Source organism: Trichoderma harzianum, assembly GCF_003025095.1.
Source record: "Trichoderma harzianum CBS 226.95 unplaced genomic scaffold M431scaffold_28, whole genome shotgun sequence".
In the NCBI taxonomy this organism is placed as follows: domain Eukaryota; kingdom Fungi; phylum Ascomycota; class Sordariomycetes; order Hypocreales; family Hypocreaceae; genus Trichoderma; species Trichoderma harzianum.
The window spans coordinates 156,651-174,688 of NW_020209276.1; the positions used below are offsets into that span (position 1 = coordinate 156,651).

The 18,038-nt window shown below is 52.1% G+C and overlaps 4 protein-coding genes across 4 annotated transcripts; 1 reads left to right on the plus strand and 3 right to left on the minus strand.

The window, feature by feature from the left end:
* Window positions 1-661: 661 nt before the first annotated feature.
* M431DRAFT_100728 (hypothetical protein) lies at window positions 662-2,579 on the minus strand (the record flags this gene model as incomplete). Its single annotated transcript, XM_024911247.1, has 5 exons — window positions 662-1,092; window positions 1,161-2,182; window positions 2,262-2,361; window positions 2,444-2,488; window positions 2,558-2,579. 5 exons carry the CDS (start codon window positions 2,577-2,579, stop codon window positions 662-664), a joined length of 1,620 nt encoding a protein of 539 aa, XP_024767836.1.
* A 1,699-nt stretch (window positions 2,580-4,278) lies between these two features.
* M431DRAFT_100555 (hypothetical protein) lies at window positions 4,279-5,556 on the minus strand (the record flags this gene model as incomplete). Its single annotated transcript, XM_024911226.1, has 2 exons — window positions 4,279-4,557; window positions 4,855-5,556. 2 exons carry the CDS (start codon window positions 5,554-5,556, stop codon window positions 4,279-4,281), a joined length of 981 nt encoding a protein of 326 aa, XP_024767837.1.
* A 3,784-nt stretch (window positions 5,557-9,340) lies between these two features.
* M431DRAFT_332876 (hypothetical protein) lies at window positions 9,341-10,026 on the plus strand. The gene has a single exon (XM_024914369.1). It carries the CDS (start codon window positions 9,392-9,394, stop codon window positions 9,950-9,952), a length of 561 nt encoding a protein of 186 aa, XP_024767838.1. The 5' UTR covers window positions 9,341-9,391; the 3' UTR covers window positions 9,953-10,026.
* Window positions 10,027-15,191: 5,165 nt separating this feature from the next.
* On the minus strand, window positions 15,192-17,646 carry M431DRAFT_100546 (hypothetical protein; the record flags this gene model as incomplete). Its single annotated transcript, XM_024911225.1, has 9 exons — window positions 15,192-15,417; window positions 15,554-15,756; window positions 15,858-16,021; window positions 16,084-16,107; window positions 16,166-16,276; window positions 16,350-16,387; window positions 16,503-16,687; window positions 16,809-16,988; window positions 17,104-17,646. 9 exons carry the CDS (start codon window positions 17,644-17,646, stop codon window positions 15,192-15,194), a joined length of 1,674 nt encoding a protein of 557 aa, XP_024767839.1.
* Window positions 17,647-18,038: the final 392 nt, after the last annotated feature.

The window sequence follows — 18,038 nt, forward strand, 5'->3', positions numbered from 1 at the left end:
TACAGACATTTTATACAACAACAAATGTGTGTACACACGCACAACACACGACTTTTTATGCGTTACGCAATCAACCCCCTTTTTAACGTCTCTTTCGATATATTTATAAACACAACTTTTTATATTATATACATAACTTTTTTTTTTACAACTTTGATGGATGGAGGCATGAGAATAGATACCTGATGTTGGGTGATGGAGGGATGGTCCGAATGTTACATGCTGATATTGTACGATATATACGCATAGCCCAAGGATGTTTGATGAGGAGACGGTGTTTTGAAAAAAGACGGATGTTGATGATGAGAAGAGGATGAGGCAAGGCTAGATTTTCACAAAAAGCAGATGAAATAAAACCACATTATATTTTTTACTTCATGGACATCTCTCTCAATTTAGCTATACAAACTAAAACCTGTAAGAGAAGAAATACACTAAAAGCGAGAAATTCATAGGAGGGTTACACTTTGTCTCTCTACATGTATAACAGGTCGTCCCCCCTTAAAATCCGCATGCTCTTCTAACCGTTCCCGTGCAAATATATGTTCCATCCTAATCTCACCCATTTGTCTATTGTTCGTTCCCATTATACTCGACACACACACTTGCAAACATTTCCAAGAAAAAAAATGTCCGACAAGAAAATTAAAAAAGAAAAAAATCATCGCGTCTTCCGCTTCTGCAGCGCCGCAATCTCCGCCTTAAACTCACTCACAGCCTCAGCAATATCCTCCTCAGGATCCTTCGAGATGCCCAGAATCGGCTCCATGCCCGAAAGGCTCTCGCTGCTCGTCGAGCGCTTGAGCCGGGCGCTAGCCTTACCCTGACGACTCTCGAGCTTCTTCTTAAGCAGGGCCTTTCCGGGAGACGCGAAGAAGGCGAGCGACGCCGTGGTCCAGATGAAGGCGTAAAAGTAGACGTGGGACCAGGCGCGGAACGAGTCCTTGAAGCCCAGGACGAGGAAAGGCAGCGTGGTGAAGGAGAATGTGAGCTGAGTGACGAGGTAGGTGGCGAAGTCGTAGTACTTCTTCTTGGGGGTGGGGTTTCCTGTGATGGGATCGAGGAAAAAGGGGCGAACGTGTCGGCGGAAGTCTATCACAGTCACGTTTTAGTTTGGACTAACAAGTATTTAGATATGGATAAAAGGGAAGACATCTTACTCTTGGCCGACGTTTGGATCAGACTGGCCAGCATAAAGCTGAGATAGTAGCCAGGGTAGAATCCGTGCCAAAAGGCACTGGTGACAAACGTCGTCATGCTGGCTCGGAATCCGGGCTTCTTGCCTCGGGGCGTCACTCGGAGGTAGATGTAGTTGCGCAGCCAGTTGTTGGTGTTCATGTTCCATCCAGCCAGATACGCTCGAGGATTCTGAGCCGTCTCAACCATCCAGGGATCGACATTTTGCAGGCGGTTCCACGAAACCTTTCCGGTGGCGGGATCAATGCCGTTGTAGCCCAAGCCGGCCAGGATGCAGGCACCCTCGGTCAGCGCCCACACGCCGTAGAACTTGAAGCGCGTCACCTGACTGGCCATGTGGATGAGGAAGACGCGGTGGAGGAACGATCGCTCGGTGAAGGACTCGTCGGTAACGTGAGTGTGGCTAAACTTGCCGGACAGGCCAACGAAGAGGCCGATCCAGACGAGCCCGGTGACGGCCTTGATGGTGGCAGGGGTGCCGCTGCGAGGAATCTTGCGCTTCTTGCGCACGGGAGGCTTCTTGGCGGGATCGATCTGGGCGGGGACGTCGAACATGGTGGTGTCGATCCAGCGGCGATACTCGGCATAGTCAAAGGCCGGGCCGGCGAACAGCGAGGGGAAGAACAGGACGTAGGCAATATAGTCAATCAGCGGCGGGAGCTCCTTGAGGGCGCGGTTCTGCTGCAGCTCAGACAGCTGGTCGGCGGGCAGCTGGCCGTCGGCCACGTTCCAGCAAAAGGCCGAGAGCTTCATGATGAGCACCATCTGGGCGCCGGTGATGTCGACCACGTCCGGCGTGTTCAGGATCTGGCGCTGGATGTGGCTGACGGACATGTGGCCCATGACGAAGAAGAAGCCGATCCAGGGCATGTAGGGGCTGCCGCGCAGGAACTTTGCGATGGCGTAGGTGCCGCCCGCGCTGATGGCCAGGGTGAGGATGCCATCCCACAGGTCGAAGAGGCCGACGAGGTAGAAGAGCGAGACGCTGTTGGTTCGTTGCGACTTGTGTCAGCTAAGCTGAAGCCGAAAGGGGGGTTCTTGAAGTTGGAATTCTGGCGAGTTACCATATAATAAAGATGTTCTTTTGCAGCGGCTTCGCATCCGGCAGACGCTTGAGGATGCCCGCCAACGGATACGACAGAAGGAACGAAAAGGTCAGCTTGACTGTTGGGAGAATGTATTGGTTAGAGTCGATGCAGACGGCACAGAACGAAGGGCAATGTATTGGTAGAGGAGAGTCTCTTACGTTCGTCGGGAGAAGCAGCAAGCTTCGTCGCCAGCGCCTCGAAAGCTGAACATTGCAAACACACACGTTAGCTCAAAGACAGGGCACAATCCGAAGAAGCAAGACCAAACTCACGCCTGTGAAGAAATAACAGCATTGCTGCGTTATGTGCCACCCGTTCCAATAAAGGTGCTCAGCAATGAAATTGACAAAAAGACAAAGAAGAAGAAGAAGCTCCAAGAGCGGGAGGGAAGATGGAGGGGTGCAACCCCAGCTAAATTTAAAAAAAGAAAAAAAAGCGGGAAGCTACCCCAAAAAAACAAGGTTCAACGGGAGACGAATAAATACACTGGCCAGAAATCAGACCTCTTTAATAGACAAGGTCAAAAAAAAAAAAAAAAAGAAGGAAGAAAAGGAGCAGAAAAGAAGAAGCAAGGGCAAATCCAGGCATCTATATCCGTTGAGTGCCCTGTGCAATAAGACCTACAAGGCTTCTACCAAATCAGGGCCCCCCCCTCCAAAAAATTGTTGAGCACATCAAATGACGAACGATGCATCTACTCCTACACCGATCCAAGCGTGTTCCCACCTGCACATGCACAACAAAGCCCACGGGACACCATCATTCGCCAAAGGGCACCAAAAGGTACCGAACGAAACAAACACGTGCCGCCAACACCACCAAAATCCCAAAAAAGTAAAGAATTACATGTGAAGAAGCTGAATTCAGATTCAGTAGACTAAATTCAATTTTTTTTTTTTTAAAGATAAACATAAAGATTAAGATAGACATGCAAAGGTTAAAAAGGAACAATGACAGCCCTGGAAATTACTTTCAACACAATGAGAGCCATGGTTTTGGTAGGTTTCCAATTACATCACCGGCGACGCATCCCACACACCCCTCGGGCAAATCTGCTGATCACCGCCTCATCCAGCCGTAGTTTGACAGAACAGCCTGGCAAGCAGAAAATCAAGGCACAAAACAAGGGGGAAATGAAACATGCATTTATACTTATACTTGCTTATTGGTAGTCTTTGGTCTTTGCTGATCGCTCATCGTGGATGAAGCCGACCACAAAACTACAGACATTTACAGACAGTGCCATCACATGCAAATTTCGAGAGATATAAGACATATCCAGAGTATCAATAACCTATCACTAGAGGTACAGCTGGTTGTGTGTATATCAGAGCGCATGGCCACCCAGCCAGCAAGTCTCCGCACGCACTTTTAGAAGCCCATCCGTTAAAAGAGATTCCCATCCAACGCCGGTAATCAACCCACAGATACCACCATGATATGAACAAGCCAAAGTATCGACGAGCCCAAACCCGCCCAGTTCCGAACAATGGCGCAAACCTTACTCCGTATACGCCGCCTTTAACTCCAGGTCCAAGCAATTGTACAAAGCCCAACGCCATGGCCCATCATGGGGAAAACATTATGGGAAAAACACATGCCCTCAAGACCGTGTGTAAAAAAAACCCACCGCAACACTATTCCTATGCGTAAATAAAAAACCAGGGAGAATTACAATATAAAGAGAAGAGCAAGAATTAGAAAAAAGAAAGAAAGAAAAGAGAACGGAAAAAAAGAAGAACGGAAAAAAGAAGAAGAAAAAAATCAAAGCTCCCACCCGTATAACACCGCGCCAAATCCGTTTTGAGAGGCTCCAGCTAGGAGCACAGAAATGTACATGAGAAACCCCCTCTCTTCAAACGCCAGAAGCGACCAAAGCGAAGAGGCATATTAAAGAAGACAACGGTAGTGCCCTATGTGCTTTTGTCAGTCATCGTGTCAGGCATCATCGTGGCAATACACTACTCACGATGGCTTCCTCCGCGTCAAACGACTATCCTTGTTGAGGATAGTAGTATTCGTTGGGTCCCTGATAATTGGACCAGTCAAAACCCTCGCCGTTCTGTTGCTGCTCGTCTGGCTGCACATCTTGCTGGTGCGGTGATGGGTGGGACAACTGGTGCTGCCGCTGCTCGTCGGGCTGCGGCTGGTGCATTTGGTGATGGAACTGCTGCTGCTGTTGCTGCATTTGTATCGCATGCATTTGATGTTGCAGCTGCTGCTGGCGCTGTAGCTGCTGTTGGTGGTGGTGCATCTGCTGCTGTTGTATCTGCTGGTGGTGCAATGCCTCTTGCGGCAGTTGATCTTGCGGAATGTGGTCGTGATATTGAAATGAATGATGGCGATGAGCATAGCGTGCCTGGGCCTCCGCCTGAGCTTGGGCTTCCACCTGAGCTTCAAAGTGATCGTGAGGTGGGTGCTGCTGGGCAAGGTATTCGTAGTCTGCTCTAGAGTAGGCAGCCATCGGAGCGACGGCCATGGTTGACACCGGCAGGGCTTGAGACATCATGACTTGAGAGCCGTAGTCGGCAACCTGGGCAACATGAGAGTGTGGGGAGAAGTTGGCGACGTGGGCACCCATGTTGTAGAAGTGCGCGTTGGCACCCATGAAGCCATTGTCTTCCTGCCCAAACAAGGTGACTTCATCCACAGGATTGCGGAAGTTTTGGGACATGACAAGCTCGGTGCGAGGCTTGATGTGTGAAAAGAAGTTGGACTCGGTCGGGGTCATCAGAGACTTGTTGTCGACGTCTTCTATACTATAATAGCTGACCAGATGGTGCGGCACACCCTGGAAGGTGATGCTGATTGTCTTCTTGACGAGTCCTCTTTCTTTGAACAGATAAGAGTCCACCAGAGAACCGACCAGCGACCGTTCTGGGTCTCGGGCGATGGTGGTCGGGTCTAGTACAGTTGAGTTTGACCGAGGGGTGGCCTTGTTGACGCCCTGAGAACCTCGTTTTCTCTTGAGCGCACGTTTCTTTTCGCCGGGAGGAAAGGGCTTGTCTAGCTCTCGGTAGATGAGAAAGTTGCCGAGGATGCGGCTAGGACTCCAAGAGATACCGTCCGTCCAGCGCTTGATGCCAGAGGCATGCTCCTCATAGATAAAGATGTTGCCGCTAGAAATGAGCTCTTGGCGTTCACGATCATGCGGGCGTCGAGGCACGTGGTTAATTTGACCCTGCAAGCACGCTTCGAAGAGGAGAAGTGCATCCCAGGTGGTGGCTACGTGCCCCTTGAATGTAGGGTTTAGAGGTGATTGACTGGCCATTGCAGCCGAATTTGATCTTTTGATGGCTTAAAGTTTGAAGGTTGTTGCTTTGAAGGTTGTTGCTCTGTGTGTGTACAGCGTGTGAATAAGCAGCGAGTGCCTATGCGAGGTGGATAGTGTTAGTGTCGGGACCGATGTCTATACACGAGACTGTCCATATGCCACAGATTGGCCTGATGCTCCCCAAGAGGCAAAGCGGACAGTTGGAGGCAAGTTGGTGAGGGAGCGTGAGACAGGCTGAAGTGCGTAACAGAGATATACCAGTGATGGTATGGGTTGTTGATGGAAGAAGAGATGGGATGGTAGAAGGCAAGAGATGATGGGTAGAGACGAGGTAGGAGGGTTACTAGGAGAAGGAGAGGGAGGAGATAAGAGAAGGCGAGAGCGAGAAGCAGAGAGATATATAATAGTGGGGGAGAGAAGTAGAGGAGCAGTAGGTACAAGTAGAGCTGGAGGAGGAGGAGGAGATAGAGGAGAAGGAGGAGGAGAGAAGAGAAGAAAAGTGGAGAGGAGGGTGTGTGTATTGTGTATGCCTGCAATTGTGTGTGTGCGGGATCTAAGTGGGGAGTGAGAAAGAAGAGAGAAAGCAATACGTACCAGGCCAGAGCCGGGGGGGCAAAGCTATCGTTGTCGGAGACAAGTCGGATGTCAAAAGCCGGCAAGGTACGAGTAGGGCTGCCGGTTCTTGTCGCTGATGACGGACACTGACTCGAGCAAAGGAGAGAGGGAGTTGAATTTGTGTTGAGTTTGGGTTTGTTTGACGTTGCCAAGCTGAACTTTGAGGGAGCGGGAGTGGTGAAGCGGAAGCCGTCGGGTGGAAAGCTTGGGAAGAGACGGATCGGCGTCACTGCCGAAGTGTAAAGGTTGATATCTATCACGTTCAAGACCAGATCCGGGGCGCGAAGCCGGAGCTGTTACTGCCGCTGAAGCAGTTGCCAAGTAAGGAGTGAGAGAGATGGCAGCGGCAGTGATATTGAATGTGAAGATAGAAGCGGAAGTGAAGTAGGGGATAGGTATTGGGGAGTAGGAGTTGGTGAGTGGGAACGTTGGGAAATAGTTGGTGGTCGATAGTGGTAATTTGTTTCTGCGCAAGGAGCAAGACCAAGTACAAGCGAAGGCAGAAGACTGGCGACGATCGGGTTATATAGGGCCCCCAAATACGAAAAGAGCAGCAAGCAACAATGAGGAAATCAGGGCCCGAAGCAGAGCCGCAGGCAACTGGAATAAAAAAAAACCCCGAGAGAGAGAGATAAGAGGGCGTTGCATGAGCCAGAAGATTCGTCACAGGGCCGAGCAATGGCGGCGGTGGCTTTTTCTCTCGCCTTATTTTTTTTTTGGCTGTCCGGGCAGCGCAATCTCAGGGCAGCGCAGCTGTTAAAAAAACCCAATTGCTCGAGAGCGCAGTTTTATCTGGGCAGCGGCGCAATCTCTGGGGACCAAAAAAAAGAAGTTTCCAATGTTGCAAAAGAATGAGGGAGAACGAGGCCGGAGAAGAGGGGCGTTGGAGTTGCTTCGAGAGCGGCAGAACGAGCTGGCGTCGGGCCCCACCCGCAGACCGCAGTTAGCAAGGCAGGTACAGATGAGCTGGTGTCGGAGGGTGTGTACCGGCGGCCAGGGCGGAGGGAGGGTGGGCAGCCAGGTACCGGCACGGGTGCGTCTACATGCGGCATACCTCGATACCTTGGTCCCTCGTTCCGTTGCTGGGTCTGGGTCTGGTACCTTGATACCTTGATACCTTGTTGTGCGGTGCGGTACCTTGGATGCTTGGGCGGTGCAAAGTGCGAGGAAAAAAGCGAAAGTGTATCGTACCAAAGGACGCCCTGGATGTGGTGCGGGTGGGGCCAACAAGCCGTGGCTTGAGCGAGACCGATTTGGACCCAATGCGGATGCGACCCAGGGAAGCGACAAGGCCCAGAGGAGGCCGTGATGTAGGCGATACACGGCTGGGTGCGGGCGACGCGGGCACAGGTCGGCGTAGCGCCTACCGCTGGACCCAGCGTCGGCCAGGTACCTCCACAGTACCGACTGTGCCAGCACCGCGACGACGTACCTGGAGTAGCGCGAGCAGCCGGATCGCTGGCAGCCAGGTCAGCACAGCTAGCAACCAAGTGCGCGCGCCAGTAGCACCGATGCGGTGCGTGTGTGTGTGTGTGTCCATGTGTGTCTAGTGTATGTGTGTGATAGCAGAGCAATTTGATAATATTCTCCTTGAAATTTCACTGACTGATTACATGTGCTAAATGCTAAGTCATCTCATCTTTTGATTATGGTACGGTACAAGCACACAGGACGGAGTGCTCCTCCGTGCATCAACCACTGCAGCAGCTTGGGTCTAGCGCGGCCCCCCGGAGACGTGGGTGCTTGGGCCCCATTTCCCGCAACTGCCGACAGCAGGGTCAAGGGCCCTTTTACCAGCAGTCTGGGCTATTGGCCGGGACAAGGTGCTTTGCACTCCCAGTTGTCTCCTCAACTGGCCCTCGATCTCAGATGCGCGATGCCTCTTGTATTGATTGCACTGTTTTGTTCGTGGCAGCGGCATGGCAGCGGATGCCTCAAAGCATCACGGCCACCAAAGTCAAGCAAGCTAGTGGCAGAGCAAAATCGATCGCATTTTCTCAATTGACCTCGACAAGTTTTTTCCATTGCATTTTGGCAGCATCCAGGCACAAAAAGTATACGGTGATGCCATGCAGTGGCATTGGTTGATATGTACATACCTAGCAGGCAGGAATCGTGCTCGGGGCCTGTGCACCATAGCGTCGGACCCGCTGAGCAAAGGAGATCTGGGCCGATTGCAATCGCCTTACCGTGCATCGGCGCTACTTTTCACTCGCAAAATATTATGAGCAAGATACAAAAAAGAGTAGCAAATTGAGAGAAATACAAAGATCAAAGATATCAAAATAAAAAAGATCCTCCAAGTGGGCTGTGCAGACCAGAAAGCGCAACAACGCCAGAGCGCAGTCAAGATAGATGCCCCTCCGCCTCTTGCATGTTAGGCGCAAGTACAAGCAGAAAAAAGGGAGGGGAAAGAAATGAGGCGGCCGAACGACACAAGGTGGGCGCAAAGTGGGCGAACAGAGAGAGGGGCGCCCTTTGGATGCTACTGTACCTCGCCCGCTTGTACTAGCAGCCCAAGTGCTGAGTGCCAAGTGACTTGCAAGTACACCAAACAGCTACCATGGACCATGGACCATGACATAAAGCAGATGACATTGGAAGATACGGCTGGTTCTGGTCAAGCTTCAGACAACGAAACGAGGCTGGACTGGGAAAAACGCCGCTCAGCGTCATCTCGCCAATATGGACGCCATTTGCAACAACAAACGGAGACGGCGAGGGGAAACGTGACTCTGAGACCCGGAACACGTCGATTTGGAAGACCCATTCGCGGAGACTAGCCACAGTACTGTGCGCAGAGGCATCTCGATGCAATCAATGGCTCCGATTACGGGTGGTGATAATGATGATACCTTGTTGCAAGTATACCGGGGGAAGACGAGAGAGACTTGCGAGAAAAGGTGCTTGCTTCAGATGCACGAGCATGACAATGCATTGGTTCCGTATGGTTCCAACCAATGCCAGTTTACCCAATGACACGAGACACGCTGCTAACGGCCAATGCACATCTGCAGCTCTAATTCATCCTGCCGCGGATAAAAGGCCAACGACGAGACAGAGACACAGGAGAGCTCACAGAGCGTCGCACTGCACGCTTCGTATAGTACCGGCATAAGGGCCACTGCTTGCTAGGCCCAACGCTCCCTCGTCTTTTTTTTTTTCCCACTTCTCTCCCTCTCCCTCTACTGGCTGGGCGCTACTTTTTGCTGCTAGGATGCCCGCGAGCGTGGCCGCGGTTTTTGTTTTGCCCAAAGCCAGCCAAGCCCAAAGCCCAAGCTACCTAGCACCAAGTGGTTGGTGGAGGCGCCTAAAAAAGGTGAGGCACCGAACTTGCTGCTCCCGCAACCAGCCGTTTCCGCGCTGGAGGGGAGGGGGCTGCGGCCGTCCAGGTTATGAGCAAAATGATGGCACTACTGCACTGTACTTTGTTTTAGCAAGGCAGCAAAGCAAGCATGTACTCGAAATTGTGACTACGAGTGTATGCAGTACCGTCTTAGTGCGCACCTCACCAAGCCTTATGGCGTGTTTTTTATCGCCTCGAATCGGTAACGGGTCGTGCTACTACTGCGATGCTGGTGGTTTTCATTTTCGTTTTGTGAGAGAAATTGAGCCCTTGATACCACACACGGCGGACGCTTCGAATATGCAGCTTATTGCCCTCTATCACACCTCTCTACTGTATACGACTAGTCTCTTCGTGTTCATTCACCAGAAAGCAAGGGGACTGGACATGCGTGGGTTGCTGATGTCGGCGCTCTCCGCCTTGTTGCTTTGAGTCGTGTCGTCCCGTATAATATCGTCATGGCTTGAGGCTGGCCCTGGCCTTACGATCGAGCAATCGACGATCGTGGGCCTCGATTCAAAGCCCCCTCCAAAAAGACCCCTCATTGAGCCTCAACAAAAGAGCTTTCGAAACATTGGCTTGAGTGTATTAATAGCCCGGTAACGGTAACCCGGTTTACAGTTGATCGACCCATGCCCGCCTTGTTTATCGCTTATCGTAGCAAGGCGGGACAAGAAAGCCAGGGAATGAGGAAGTTTTGAACACACGGGCCCCAATGATGCGCACAAGGGCCCGTGTAAAAGAGATATTGACGATATGGCTTTGTATGCGCGTATACTCGTACTCGTACGGCTTGCAAGTTCCTTTTTTTCTTCTGCCCGCCACGGCGTGCTCTGCGCCTCGCTCTGCCTATGACTAACAACTGTTGCGGCTCTTGATCGGAGATATGACCGCGTACCTACCCGCAAGTATACCTGCATGCCTTACTCATCCTCGTATTCCCCTGTCAAATCGCGAAGCCAAGGAAGCCAAGATCACATCAAACTCATCGCCCTACCGCTGGCTCTCGCTCTCTCCCCCCTGGCCGCTGATGACGCCGTTCCCAGGATTTCATCTCCCTGCCCTGCCCTTCTCCGGATTTTTGCAAAAATGGCTCCGGGCTCTTTCTCTCGTTTCGCAGCGGCCATGCCGTGACTAACATTGCTTGAGCACACTAGCAAACTAGAGCTCACCCTGCTCCGTGGTTTGGCGATCCAAGTTCGCCGCCCCACGGCCGTTCGCCACCATGCTCCAACCAAAAAAACATCCAAACATCACCCAAGCTGCTAAGCAAACGCCCCCCAATAGCGCTAGGAGTTGGATAGGGCTGGAATAAGCCTCTTAGCGTGGATACACACCCTGAGGGGAGCAAGAGGGTGCGAGAGGCCCGGCAAAGCTCGCTGGATGGCTGGGCTGGGCTGGGCTGGGCTGGGCTGGTTGGCTGTCGCTCACTCGCTCGCTCTTATGGCTTGGAGGAGAAGAGAAGCCCCCGCTCTCCGCTTCTTTGACCCCGTCAGAGTGAGTCGTGCATCTTTCCGGCCAATCTGGCAGCACGCAATGTATCTGGTCTGGGTCGGCAATAACGTCCAATGAGGATCAAATCTTCAGCCAGCTTCCTTCGCTCGCCGAATTTTCCGTCGATCCAAAGGGCTGCCCCAGTGGTTCGTTGCGCCCAAGTCCGCCACCCTACGAATGAGACCGGTCTGCTTGTCCGGCTCCCTTGGCAGAGGCTGGCTCTGTCTACTGTGCCTTCGCTTTCCATCTCTCTCTGCCTCTCTCTGCCCGCGCGCACACACAAGAATGCGTATCTATTTCCTAATGCTCTGCAACGAGAATATGATGTGTAACTTGTGCGTGTGGGACACCATTGTTGCTTGTCTTTTTAGAATTCAGGAACACGCAAAAGCTTGTGGTTCAGAGTTTGTCTGGCGGCCACCCGGCTCGCGGAAGTGGCCGACACGAGGCGAGCACCATGCGCTTCTTCTTCTTCTTCTCCCTTTGCCGGGTGCGAGTCAAAAAAAAGAAGGTTGGAAAAAAAAGAAGAAGACAAAATAAATTGCAAGATGCCAGGCCAGGCCACGAGACGAGCAAGCGCTGTGGGAAAGAAAGCGGCAAATGACATTGACATTGCCACTGTCATTGTCAAAATGCAGCGTACCTGCATCGCCAATCCGCCAAGAATCTCACTTATCATATTGTGTCTTCATCACATGCTGGTCTGGCCGCGTGGCAGCGTTGCTTGCTGCTCGCTTAGCACACCCACGTCTACCTGCTAGGTATGTCAGGTCAGGCCATGTATGTGCCAGTATGTGCAGACTGTCACGTCACGGCCAAGTACAGCGCCGGTACTCGTGCCTGGCCACACTGTCTGTCGTATATCGCTCAGCTCTCCAGGGCTCCATGGGGCCAAGCGGGCGCCTCAGGCAGGGAAGCAAGCAGTAGAACCAACAGTCACCCAACAGCCAGTGCAGCCATTCGAGGGGAACTCGAGCGGTGCTAGTACTCGTACGGAGAAGTACTCGGGCTAACCTGGAGCAACTTGTAGCAAAACACGGCACAACTGAACATCTTCAGCTGTACTGCTCTCGTACCTGCTCGCGACCGGCCAATCTGGCTCAATCAACCACTCACCCACGACCCATCCGAACCGGGGCTAGATTTCGGATGGTGGAAACCAGATCGCACGCGCTAGCAGAAAATTGGATCGCCAGGGTTGCTCCTCAAAGGCTCCACCGCCCTCAGAGATAAGTATCTGGACGGAGCCGCAGTTATCGCAGGGCTGGCAAACTCTATACACCCACTAACACGGCTGGGTCGGGGATACGTCCCGAAAGCGACCGCAGCTTGCCCAGCACAGCGCCGCAAAAAGCGCCTCCCCAGAAGCTCCCCCTCAAGCCCCCTCTCTCACGCACGGGCCATGAGCCAATCGGAGTGCCTGCATGAGCCCAAAAAGCCCGGCCGGCGAACCACTGAGAACCACTGAGAAGGAGGAGCCACTGGGCGAACTGGAACCTGGGCCAAGCAACCAAGAACCACTGCAGCCAACGGCTCGTCATTCCAACTGCAACTTGTCTAGCCTCTAGTAGCCTCGTTTCCTCCTCCATTGACTTCGTCTCGCCTCGTCTGTTGCCTGTGCCATCGCTATCCATCCTATCCAGATTCAGGCCGCTGTGTGCCCTATCTATGTACTACTATCTATCGTCCTTGCTCTCGGCCAACAACAGCTGCAAAACTACCTACTAACTTGAGCCGTCTCTCCCCCCAAAGCACGCTGGGACTGGACTGGAACAAAAGTCACGATACGGGGTACCAATGCAAACTAATACCGTCTTTTTGTCTTTTTTGTTACTCGTCGTTTTTTCGTCATCTTGACTCCCCCTGTTTCACCACCGGCGCCATCCGATGATCACTCGTGCAAGCCGCAACTGATATCCTCATCTCCTCCTCATCTCATCACCAGAAGTCCAGACACGTCTTACTGTACGGCTTTTGCTTTGCACAGCCACTGACTGCTCTTTTCATCGTGTAAGTGACGTTGGGAATGGAGCAGGAAGAGATAAAAATGGAAGAATATGACGGCAAGACTAATTGGTTATCACGGCCAACTTCGGGGAGATTTTTTTTCTCATGTTGTTGCTTGATGAACACCAACACCACCATCAACAAAACGCCCAAAACAATAGTTCACTGTTTTTGTTTTACTACGCCAATTCTGAGAGAATCCTCTCGTCATCATAGATCAAACTAGTTCCGCCTGAGCCTGAAGCAGACACATGCAGCGCCAATACCATCAAGGTCCTTCAAAAGAGAAAAACAAAAAAAAAAAAAAAAAAAAAAAAAAAAAAAAAGGCACCAACACGGCTTCCACGGCTCCCTGATGCATTCGATAGCTGCAAAGTGCAAGCGAAACGAACACCAAGATGCAGCACTCACACACACACTCATCTCTTTTCTTCAACACACACACACACACACTTCATATCACCACATGCACTCAACGCACACACCCCTCCATCAAGAGCAACCCAAAAGCACCAAGCAGCCAGAAAAATAGCAAAGACCCCTTGGCAATTCCCCTCCCCCTCTCCCACCCTCCATCAAAAAGCCCCGATTTCACGCAGGACAAATGAAAACCGGCGAACTGGCTTTCTAGTTCTCGTCAAACCACCAAAAAAAAAACTACTAACCTAAGGTAGTTCGCGATGACTTAAGCATGGCTAGTTCTTCCCCTCCTCCTCATCTGCCCATGCTGACGTTACAGATAATTTTTTTTTTTGGGGGGGACACTTCTATCATAATCGATCTATCTCACCGGCACCGGCACTACTTGTCTATGACAAGCAAGTATTCTAATTTGTATTTTATGTATTTCCTTCAAAGGCCGTCATCTCCGCAACCTGGGATTTTTTTTTCCTATCAGTCATTTTTTTCGCAAGGCACCGCCAAATCGGGTTCAGTCAGAATTAATTCCTTTGCCAATGCCATTGAAACGAAACGAACATACACACTACCTTGACCTACCTATATGCACCCACACTAGCTAGCTGCGCGTAGTTTCGTCGGCCTCTCCAAGCGAGGAACCTGAATTCTGATCTATTCATTTCTTGTCCTTCTTAGAGAACTTGTGCTGGATTTAGCAAAGCCAAGCAGCTACCCAAGCCAAGGAAGTAGTTCGCAGAGCATTTCAAGGTGGTTGGACCAGAAAAACCATTTAGCACGAAACGAAACATTCTGCTTGCAGTCGACTACTGGCCACAAACAAGCTGTTTCTCTTGTGATCCCGTACATGATTGGTTCCATATACGCCATCGAATTAGAGGGGAAAAGTGCTGTTGTCCAAAGAGGTGCCAAGTATTTCCCAAGCCATAGCTAGCTACATACAAACACATGGCTTTTTCGCCTTCGATTTCCTCTGCTCAACTCAGCCCGTTCGTTGTCATGAATTAGCCCGGCTTGTTTTTCTGGGCGCAAGCCACATCGCCGGCCGAGGAGCGCACACCCAGGTAAATTTCCTTGTGATTCTGGTCAAGCCCATTCATGGGTGTAACTCCTTATTGCTCTGCGATGATGACCTTGGGAACCGGGCCGGTCTGGCTGTTGAGAAAAAAAGCCGCTCTCGTTGACGCCTATAGCGCTCATAAACATGATCCCGGCTCACACATCCCATCGCAACCCACATGGGAACGAACGCGGTGGGCCATTGCTCCGTCTCTCGTCTCGCAGGCCGGGGGGGATCCATCGATCCATCCTCCAACAGCAAACTCTCTCCGTCCAGACCAAAGAAACGAACCGTTGAGCCTTGCGCCTTGCGCCTTGCCTTGCCGCGGTGGAGTGCTGCTCCATATTTCCAGCATCCTTGCCATCGTATCATTCTTCAGATCACTGCGCCCTGGTCACATCTGGGCCAGCCTATCAGCGGAAAATATCTCCACAAGGTTTTGTTTCCTACCCCACTCATGCAGGCCGCACGCTATCTGCAAGCAAGCATGTTCTGCGCTTCTGACCACATGTTTTTTGGGTTTTCCCAGGGATCTTACACACATCTATCAAAAGTCATCTTTCTTCGTGCCGTTGTCGAAATCTGTAAGCATAGCGGACCTGCTTTCAGGGACCCCTGGTTTTTGCAAGGGCTCCAGAAAAAAAGAGCTACGCATGACCCTCAAATCGCTCAAATCGCTCAATCAAACACAATTCAGGCTCCTGGATAAAGCCAGGGCTGGTCATTTGATGCGTACGCAGGCCCGGGAACTTGCATTGGAACAGGAACCGTCCCCGCAAACATGGCCATGTCGGCGCTAGCCCGTATCTTGTCAACAGTCTTTGCCTTTGACTCAGGTACCGGGATGATCACTCCGCACTCCCAGTTGCGACAATTCATCTTGATGCCTCCCGTAGACTTGTCTCTGGATAGCCGGCCCCTAAGAAAACCACCCCCAGCGGCCGTCACAACGGCGGCGGCGGGCACAGTCAGCTTCTAAGTCACCAAGTGCCCATCAGCAAGCACAAACAAGGGAAAGGGAACCGGGTGTGTGGTAGAAAACTCTCAAGACTCACCAGGCGCTCTCGGAAAGATTTGCGCTCCCTACATAGGCCCAGCCTGGCGGTTGCCGCGTCGCTTGGCCATCTCCGACCCGACGCACGAATATCACTTTACTGTGGATGAGGAGCCGGTCACGAGTGATGACATCCCGCACCAGCTCTCTTGGAAAATTAGGCGACCGCCACCACCTGGCCTGGACGCAGATTGTGCCTCCCGCCTGTCATTGTCAATTATCAGTTGTGAACTGTCGTAAGCCGGGGCCAGAAATAACGCTTGCTGATCAAGCATAATGACCTCGGGAGGCCCATGATAACTCACATTGCGTCCGCCTCTGCTTCGGGCTACTGTCTGGTCCGTAGGGAAGTAGATGCGGAACCGGTCTTTGAGCTCCTTGGACGTCGTCGTCGCTGCCGGTTTTCTGGCCGTTCTTGACCTTGAGCTAGCGCCCCCGGAGTTGTTGTAATCGTCGATGCCGTCATCACCTAAAGACATGTTGGTCAAGGGGAGTAAGCAGGTGGGAATCCGTCATGCTGAGCCGTTTTACCTCGACAGGCATTGTATATCGCCTCTACCAACCCGCGGTTGATCGATCCCAACGACGCACACTAGGCCTTACCATTAGCAACTCCATCCCATCCCAGTGGATATTGTAGGAAAACGTGCCACAAGGTCGATTTCGACAGGTTCGGGATTGGCTAAGCCGAGGGCCGCTACACTAGCACCGAGGCCACAATATCCTGTTGCAGGCAACAGTCAGCGATGGCAAGTTCCCACTCGACTCATAACACCTCGGGTTTTGTCAAGACCAACCTGTGCGTTCTGCTGCTCTTCCCGTGTGGCTTCCGGGTCTAAAAGATGAGGTTTGATTCCGGTCAGTAATACAACGTCGGTCAAAAGGAGGGGCAATTTGTCTTGTTTCTCGTCCCCCTGCCCCTCTCGGGTACATCCCTGGAAAGCACGCACATGGTATGGACGAAAGCGATATCTGACGTCTTGGAAAAGTCGTAGTTTGATAGGCTGGCAACCATCTTTTCGCCGACGCCCGTTGCCTGAAGGAAGTATACTAGCTCGGTATAGAATCCAGTCGGCGTCTGCGGCGGATGGACGGCGGGGTCCTCCAGTCTTGGGAGATCAATTAGAAATACCATCTGCACGTAGACAAGAACGAGAATGCTCCTGGTTAGTATGGAGAAAGACAAAAAAGCCAAAAAGGCTGAGGAATAATAATATGATATCAGAGTGGCCGGGGAGGGAGAGGGGAATACCGACGTTTTCCATGACCCCGGTCTCTCCCCAGTCATACGGCACAAGGTTGCCCGTTGGGATGACGACACGGAGGCGGTCCGCAAACTTGAGCAGCTGTAGTTTTGAGTGCATCGCTCCAGGGCCATGCATCGGCGGGAAGCAGAACTTGATGTTGGAGGGGATGTTACCACGCATAAGGTTCTTCTATACGAGGTTACCTGTCAGCAACTTGACGGCCGCAGAAGGTTTGATGCCCGGAGAGCGGAGAGCGGAGATAGGAGAGGGAGAGGGAACGTCAGGGGCGGGAAAGGAAGGGTACCTGAGCTTCGTCCTTGGCGAATGCTAGTAGCAGTATCTTGGTCCTCCTGATGTCGAGCTTGGAAATCATCCACTCTTCGTCCCACTGGAAAGACGACAGCACGGCGAGCTCCAGCTGGTCTTTTTGAAAGACTTCCTCAATGGTGATTTCGTCGCCTGTTCGTGGGCAGCCGCGAGACCATGTCCGTTTGACGGTGCCGTTTGGGTACGGTAAGTTGCTTCTGGTGGTGCTGCTGCTTGTGATGTTGCTTGTTGGAGCTGACGCTGCTGTTGTTGTTGGTCTTGCTTTGCTGGTGGTTTTGCTCATGGGCTCCGGAGCTGTTCTGGCTTGCTTCTTGGGCGGAGGGACCTCGACCACATCGTCGTCGTCGTTCCCGTCATCGGTGGGTGAACGTTGGCGTTTGGCAAGACGTTTGAGACGTTCTTGCTCCATGGCCTTGCGGTCAAGAAGGAGGCTGCCGAACTGGGACTGATGCTGTGACTGTGATGCCTGCGTCGTCTGAGACTGTGATGATTGTGTTTGTGTCTGTGTCTGCGACCACATCTGCTGGGTTGACCTCGAAGAACCCGCCTTTGTCTCATCATCGTCATCATCCGAATCGACAATCACCACCGGTGAATCAGCCTCATCCTGCAACGACAGCGCTATCGCGTATCGCAGAGCCTCGTCGTCGTCGGCATCGTCCGCCAGCTCAGGCACGCGGCCATCCGGCTTCGCCATGTCTCAATGCGGTCGGATTACAAGAAGAGAGCACAATATGTCGCACCCGGAATGTCGTTGAACCAAGCTTATTGATCCAACTTGGGGGCCAAAAAAATTTCACCGCATTTGTTAACGTGATTTTGGTCGTGATCGTTTGCGTCAGTCACGGCGTGATCCCTGTCTTTCCTGTTGCGTGAATCAGGCAGGCGCGCTGTCACGTGGGGGGGTGTTTC